This window comes from Canis lupus, chromosome 8, assembly GCF_011100685.1.
Source record: "Canis lupus familiaris isolate Mischka breed German Shepherd chromosome 8, alternate assembly UU_Cfam_GSD_1.0, whole genome shotgun sequence".
NCBI lineage: Eukaryota > Metazoa > Chordata > Mammalia > Carnivora > Canidae > Canis > Canis lupus.
The window spans coordinates 26,445,686-26,453,158 of record NC_049229.1 but is presented as its reverse complement, the minus strand read 5'-3'; the positions used below and the strand labels follow the sequence as shown (position 1 = coordinate 26,453,158).

Sequence of the window (7,473 nt, the reverse complement as noted above, 5' to 3'; positions counted from 1 at the left end):
TGGCCTACAGAAATAACCGATTCTCGATTATGAAAATATAATTTATCCGTTAAGTGAGCGTCCCTGTTTACAACACGTTGAACCTAAAAGTGGTATCTGTTGATTGTCATTCTGAACAACATAATTGTGTAAAAAAAAAAAAATTAGTGATTAATAAAACATTACTTCTTTTTCTATTTACAATTCTTCCATGTAGAGAGCATGAAAATGACTCTGTGTGTAGCAACTGTTAATCTCACGGTTAGAAACAAAACTGAACTAAAACGACACCTTAGAGCTTTCAAAGATACCTTTACAGGAATTCACAATTTTTGTTCTTTGAATTCTTTTGAGTAGAAGAAAATAATAAAACAACAGCCTAAAGCATTACAGGTGCGTTAAATGTACTCTGAACTTCCAGGGACAGTTGGGAGCTGGGAAAAGCTTAAATGTATAAAGCGATATAATTTCAATTAGAATAGAAATGTACAAAACCTAAGACTACCACAACAATAACAAAGCCTCAACCCTCTATTTGGTGTTACCTGGGTTGTTGAAGCACAGATTCAGTGATTAAATGTTGAGTAGTCTAAATATATGAAACGTACCTAAAAGTTCTAAGGTGATTTTAGAGTAGAACAAGGACTTTGGATTCTGGAGGAATGTTATAATCTATCTATCTCAAGTATTTGTCATGGACTGTAGGTTAAAAGGATATTTAATTTTATCTACATTTCCTTCTGCCTGTTTCCCACATCAGTTGTGTACTGCCAAAAACTTACTTCCTAATTGCCAGTCTCAAAAAGATGTTTGTTTCCCAAAATTATTAAATAAGATTACATAAAATAACATTGGACTGAAAGTAAACATACATTGGTTTTTGAGATCTCTCACCCTCTCTGCCATCTTTCCCTTAGTTTCTCTACTTTTAATGGCTGAAATACTAAGAACTGGCATTTATTTTTGTCTTCCTGGACTGGTTAGGAAGCAAAAGATTCTTTAGGGGAGCCTGACTCAGTTGGTGGAGCATGAGACTCTTGATCTCAGTGTAGTGAGTTTGAGCTCCACACTGGGTGTAGAGTTTATTAAAAAAAAAAAAAAAAAAAGATTCTTTGATTACCATCCATGTTTCTGTCTTCACTACCATACAAACAAAACCTGGCTGTTGACCTCTTCTACTTTTAATTACTTCAAGCTATTTTGCATTGCAGACTAACTGAACATAGAAATACAAGGCATTTTAAAGTGGGCTTCAGTTTTTAACAAAAGGAATCAAAGAAATGACAACTAGATTGGTTTTTCTTCTGTAAAATTGGTTCCTCTTCTTCCTGGCCTACATACTACACTTAATCCCTCCCCTCTGTCTTGTTCATACTAATTGATCCTATTCATCTTTCAAAACTCAGTTCAGTTTCCACTAGCTACCTTTAACATCTTGTTCTCCTTTTTTGGAGTTTGAGAATTCAATTGCACCTAAAATTACTTTTCATTTATTTCCCTGGGTTTCTGGCTCACATATACAGCATTCAACAGTTAATTAATTGAATCTCTGAGTTTCCCCCCTTCATTTGTACCCATAGTAAACTTTACTCACTTAGGTTGTGGCTCACTTGGGTTCAAACTAGTAAATCATAGTCACATCATATTATTAAACAGTGAGGTCATAATCTATGGACAGTGTAGACTTGTCTACCCTAGCACATTGTGACCAGATCTTAGAGTTAGTTTTTTTAATCATAAACTTCATTAAATTAAATAAAGCTAAATAGTTAACAAATACAGACTTAAACATTAGACCCGTGTAGTGCTACCTTGCCCCTGTTGATGCTCCTTAATTAGGTCTTATAAGTTGTGCTTCCACGATGATTTCCTAATTAATACCCACCTTTCCCTGGTTAGTGTTACCATGTCAGTTGAGAGCTACATTACTTCCCTCCAGAACTATTCCTAAACTTATCAGGTCTTCTTACTTCAATACTTATTCATTTATTTAATACTTAATAGTGTTCTTGCTGTATGCCAGCACCTATATTAGATGTTTAGAGGGCAGAGATGATTTTGCAGTGTTTAAGAGAGACAAGTAAACCAACAGTGTACTACAATGGAATAAATGTCAGACATTAGAGGAGTATAAAGTAGCCAGATGATGAAAAGAATTTGTTTGCTAAACCTAGGCCTTTGAACTTTAGCCTGAACGTTCTGGGAAACCACTGGAAAATTTCAACAGCAGATACAATTCAGACATGTTTAGGAAAGGTTACTGTGGTCAGTAAAGAGATTACTTGGGAGGTCTTAGAGCAGGACTAGAGGCAGGGATCAGTTAAAAGGCTAATGCAATGATCCACCATCTACACTGCTACCAAATTAAATCTTTTTAAAGGGTCTCCTATCATGGAATCTAAGCCTTTAGAGCTGAAACATAGTTTACAGATATTCTAATTCATTTCTTTCATTTTACACAAAGGGAATAGAGGCTGAAAAGAGTCCAGGGCTTTGTTCGCGACCTCCAGATAGTGTTACAACAAATAACCCTAGAACTCAAGGTTGAAATCAGCTTCTTGCAAACTCCTGATCGTGTTGCTATTTTGACCTCTCCCCATAACTCACAAATGTTCTTTTTTTTTTTTTTTTTTTTAAACTCACAAATGTTCTTAATGGCATCTAAAATAGTGAATCATTTCCAGGAGGTTTTCAATTTATTTCCCCAGATCTAATGGAGGAATTATTATGTATGACTGCCATTGCCTTACAAAACTGATTTCTTAAATAAAACTTGAAAGTTGAAGTGATTCCTTGATCTATGAGCTGCAGAATGAATGTTGTGTTAGTAGGCATGAAAACATCATTAATATCATTGTACATCTCCATCGAGCTCTTTGCTTTTGGTGACCAGGGGCATTGTCAATGAACGGTCATATTTTGAAAGGAATCCTTTTTTCTGAGCATATGTCTTAACAGTAGGCTTGAAATATTCAGTAAGCCGTGTTATAAATGAATGTGCTGTCATCTAGGCTTTGTTGTTCCATTTATAGAGCACAGGCAGAGTAGATTTAGCATTTTTTTTTTTGATTTAGCATAATTCTTAAGGGCTCTGGGATTTTTGGAAAGACCAGTGAGCACTGGCTTTAACATTAGGAACTAGTTGACTGTTAAGATAGTTTAACAGATTGTTCAATTGTAACTAATTGTCCTTTTCCTTTTTGCTTTTAAATGAGTTCACACTTTTTTAGGTCCAAAGGATTCTTTTTTTTTAGGTCCAAAGGATTCTATATCAAAGTGTTGAAATATTTATGGAATTGATCTCAGAACCATTGTAATCTTCAAAAAAATTATGTAGACCAGCTAGGAAAGGTCTGAGAAGACTATAGGTGGGGAAATATTATTAACTTTTGAGGGCCACATGAATTTTGGAAACTATACACATCAATGATTGATATAAATTCCAGGAAAACTATAGAAGTTTGACATTGGATCCTCTACAATCAAGCTTTATGATAAAACATGTTTCTGTGTTACCTATCACTAAGCTTTTTGTACATCCTCAACTCTAGTTAAAAAAGATTGTTCAAAAAAAAAAAAGAAAGATTGTTCAGGTTCCCCAACTCCATACTTTGGCTCAAACGCTTCCTGTCACTAGGCATTCCCTTCCATCTAGTGCTGCCTGTAGAAATCCCACTCTTCAAGGCTTATTTCAAAGGCCTCTTAAAATATACTTCAAGCTGGAATTAATTTCTCCTTTGCTCCTCTTGTACACCATGAGTATATTCATCCTTGGACATAGAATGTTCTGCTTACCTAGTTATATTTAGGTCATTGAGTCACACAAATTGAAACTGGAAGGAAGGGCTCTTTGAGATAATTCAAATTTTCTTCCTCTAGAAGTCTCAAGATCAGGAATTAAGTCATATCTGGCTTTTTATCTTTTTTTTTTATCTTTTTCTTTTTCTTTTCTTTTTTTTCTTTTGGCTTTTTAAATTTCTGACTTGCCTCCTTCCTTCATCATGCACCAAACACCTAATTTAATGATTGGAGGGGCACTCCACCAGAATCCTGAGATAACATACCTTCAAAAAGTGTTGTATTTCAGGCTTAATATAAGAATTCATGTGTAAAAATTTATTGGATAATTTCACCCTGTGGTACATTTTATAAATCTATTTAAAGTTTTGATTTCGGAACCAGGTATTTTTAGGTTTATCTAGAGACATTATAAACGTCCTGTATGGAATTTAAAGCTCTTTCAGCGGACTATCAGATGGCATTTGTTTTTTAGTAGTTGTCTTTTAATCAAATTATCTGGTCATAGCAACATAACATTTTGTGCAAGTTGTTTTTCACTTTAAATTCAACACATTTAAATATCAAACCTTCTACGCCTCTCATTTTTCTGGACTGTTGTAGGTCTATCTCTAAGAATGTGTCAGGAAGGAGGGGGGAGAAAGAGGGAAGAGGGAGAGAAAAAAAAAAGAATGTGTCATTTAAAAACCAAGGAACAGCTTTGAGAACATATTCTGTTTAACATAAGAGAAACTCCTACCGTTGACTCTTAATTATTACAGCTGACTCTAAGTGATTTGTTAATTTGTCCCAGCAGGTGTCAGTGGTGAGTCGAAGCGAAATCCTTTTTTACAAGCGTTAAACTTAAATTTTAAAAACATGAATTGGTCAGGAAATGAAAAAATAGATCACAAGATTATGTGTTTCTCAAAGCTTCAAAATACATTTTTTTCTTTTTTTTTGGCCTCAACAAAAGAGACGGGGTCTCGCTATGTTGCCCAGGCTGGAGTGCAGTGGCTATTCACAGGCGCGATCCCACTACTGATCAGCACGGGAGTTTTGACCTGCTCCGTTTCCGACCTGGGCCGGTTCACCCCTCCTTAGGCAACCTGGTGGTCCCCCGCTCCCGGGAGGTCACCATATTGATGCCGAACTTAGTGCGGACACCCGATCGGCATAGCGCACTGCAGCCCAGAACTCCTGGGCTCAAGCGATCCTCCTGCCTCAGCCTCCCGAGTAGCTGGGACTACAGGCGCGCGCCACCGCGCCCGGCGCTCGGAAGCAGCGCAAATCTGCACTAGAGGCTGAGTTGCGATGACGTCATCAGCCGGGCCGGCCCGGAATGCTTCCAAGACCGCTCGATTCACTCCCTCCACACAGCGTCGCCGCACAGCGCTCGCGTCACTTGTCAGCATTGCATTCTGGGTAAACTGTCTCAAAAATTTGAAGAGCGCATGCGTTCTCAGATTTCTTCCTTTTGCCTCGTTGCATCCGAAAGAGCAAGATGGGTCACCAGCAGCTCTACTGGAGCCACCCGAGGAAGTTTGGCCAGGGCTCTCGTTCTTGGTGAGCAACAGAGTGTGGCTTTAAGGAAGGGTTGCACTGGGTTGTGACGCGGCCAGAACTCTAATGGAGAGGAGCCCGCGCGGCGTGTGGGGTTAGGCCGACCGTGGAGCTGTGACTGCCGCCATTACGGGCCTCTGACGCGTCGGGGAAGACGGGCGGTGCGGGCGGTTGCCCCAGAGCGTGGAATCCTTCCATTTCTGCGACCTGCAGTAACGCCGTCTCTTTTCTTACAGCCGCGTCTGTTCAAACCGGCACGGTCTGATCCGGAAATACGGCCTCAACATGTGCCGCCAGTGTTTCCGTCAGTACGCCAAGGATATAGGCTTCATTAAGGTGCGCGGCCGCGGATGCCGTACTCCCGGTCCTGTGAGCGCGGAACGTTCGGAGACTTCCTTTTTTGAGCCTTCGAACAACATCGTCTTCCTCTTTGTCTTAGTTGTTAGCAGGGCTTTGGGGGGGGGCGGGTATCGGACGGCACTGTTAAAATAGTTTTGGCGGTCAGGGTAATGGGATAGGAGGGTGTAGACTTTAAAATTCTTTTTTCACTAGTCTGTCAGTTTTAGGAACCAAAATTAAGTTTTGGATCTCTTTAATCGTATCCAAACATTGTCCAGCAAAAGAAACGTGTTGGCTACTGCCCTGAGTTGTGGAATAGCATCATATACTGGAATGGGCTTGGGGAATGGGGCCCAGATAGACCTTGTTAGGATTCAGATAGAAGTCTCCCTATTTAATAGCTCTCTTGAGACCAGTCACATGAAGTTACGTTTCTGCCTGAGAAAAATAAATTGCAAAGTTGTTGCAAAAAGTAGTTTGCGTATAGTTTGCATACATAGAGCTGTCTTGAGTCCTAAAAATCAGTTAAGTGGTAGTGTTTTTTTTTTCCTCTGGCGAAAACTACCACTTTGTTGGGTCTTTGAGATAGTCACTGACGTTAATGTATGATCTCTGGTAGATACAAAGTATCTTAAGTTTAGACTTTTTTTAGTTTTGGTCACTTAGTATATATACTAAAAGCTTGTTGCAGTATGGAGGTTCCTATATATCTCACTCAGTGGGAGGTGGTGAGTGTATCAGTGATGAGAGTGGACTCAGGCTCTTGATCTCACAACTATGTCCCCAGTATTTCACAGGTTAAGATTAAATGGGTTAATTTACGAGTGGCTCCTATAGTAGCGTCTGTCACACATTGAGTACCAAAATACTAGCTGTGTAATTAGTTACCTACTTAGTAACCCCCTGAGGTTTTGGTAAAGATCATTTTATGTAGTATTTTTCTAGTGGAAAATTCTTTTGAGGGAAGAATAACAGTACTAAAGTCACTAAAGTGAGAATAACAGTACTAAAGTTAACAGTCTAAAAAAGAATTGTTGTCGGGACACCTGGGTGGCTCAGCGGTTGAGCCTCTGCTTTTGACTCGGGGTGATCTCGGGGTCCAGGGTCGAGTCCCACATTGGGCTTCCTGGGTGGGGCCTTGTTTCTCCATCTGCCTGTGTCTCTGCCTTTCTGTTTCTCATGAATAAATAAAATCTTTAAAATATATATATAATTGTTTGTGGAACAGCTTGTTGTGGGCATTCAGTAAATATTTAAGCTATTTTGAGATTGGTAGCTAGCTTGGGTGGGTCAAATTTCCAGTTTAAATCTCATTCTTCATAATAAGAACCAGTGTTGGTGAGAATAAAATGAGTATTTAAACGTTTTGAATTAATTTATTTCCTGTCTGCTTCTTTTTCAGTTGGATTAAGTGAACTTCCTTGAATGGGTCATCCAAGATACCTACCTTAACTGCAGATGTCCAAGATACCTACTTTGATGCCAACTCATTGTATATAAAATAAAAATACTCCAATTATGAGTGTTTTAATGTGACTGGAATGGTCATTTGATTTTAGAAATCTCATTTTTAAAAAGTACTTATTTTCTCAGTGGGTTCATCTTCAACATAATGTGGTTTAATTTCCCTCAGTTATATCAGTATTCATGCTGAACTCTGATAAAAATGCCAGTGTTTTTATATTCCAAAAACAACAAATCCTGTTGCGTCCATGGGAGCCAAATTTGGACTGCGTGTGCAATTTGGGTTGCCCCAGAATATTTTTTTTGGTTACATAAGGTGACTTGTATATTTAGGATCCAGTATGTAACCCG

General features: G+C 38.7%; 1 protein-coding gene and 1 non-coding gene across 2 annotated transcripts; one reads left to right on the top strand and one right to left on the bottom strand.

Annotated features, from left to right (window-relative positions):
• Positions 1-4,730: 4,730 nt before the first annotated feature.
• RN7SL1 (RNA, 7SL, cytoplasmic 1) lies at positions 4,731-5,029 on the bottom strand. Its single transcript, NR_110394.1, has one exon.
• Positions 5,030-5,160: 131 nt separating this feature from the next.
• RPS29 (ribosomal protein S29) lies at positions 5,161-7,194 on the top strand. Its single transcript, XM_038544653.1, has 3 exons — positions 5,161-5,322; positions 5,556-5,655; positions 7,061-7,194. Exons 1-3 carry the CDS (start codon positions 5,261-5,263, stop codon positions 7,067-7,069), a joined length of 171 nt encoding a protein of 56 aa, XP_038400581.1. The 5' UTR covers positions 5,161-5,260; the 3' UTR covers positions 7,070-7,194.
• The last annotated feature ends 279 nt before the right edge of the window (positions 7,195-7,473 follow it).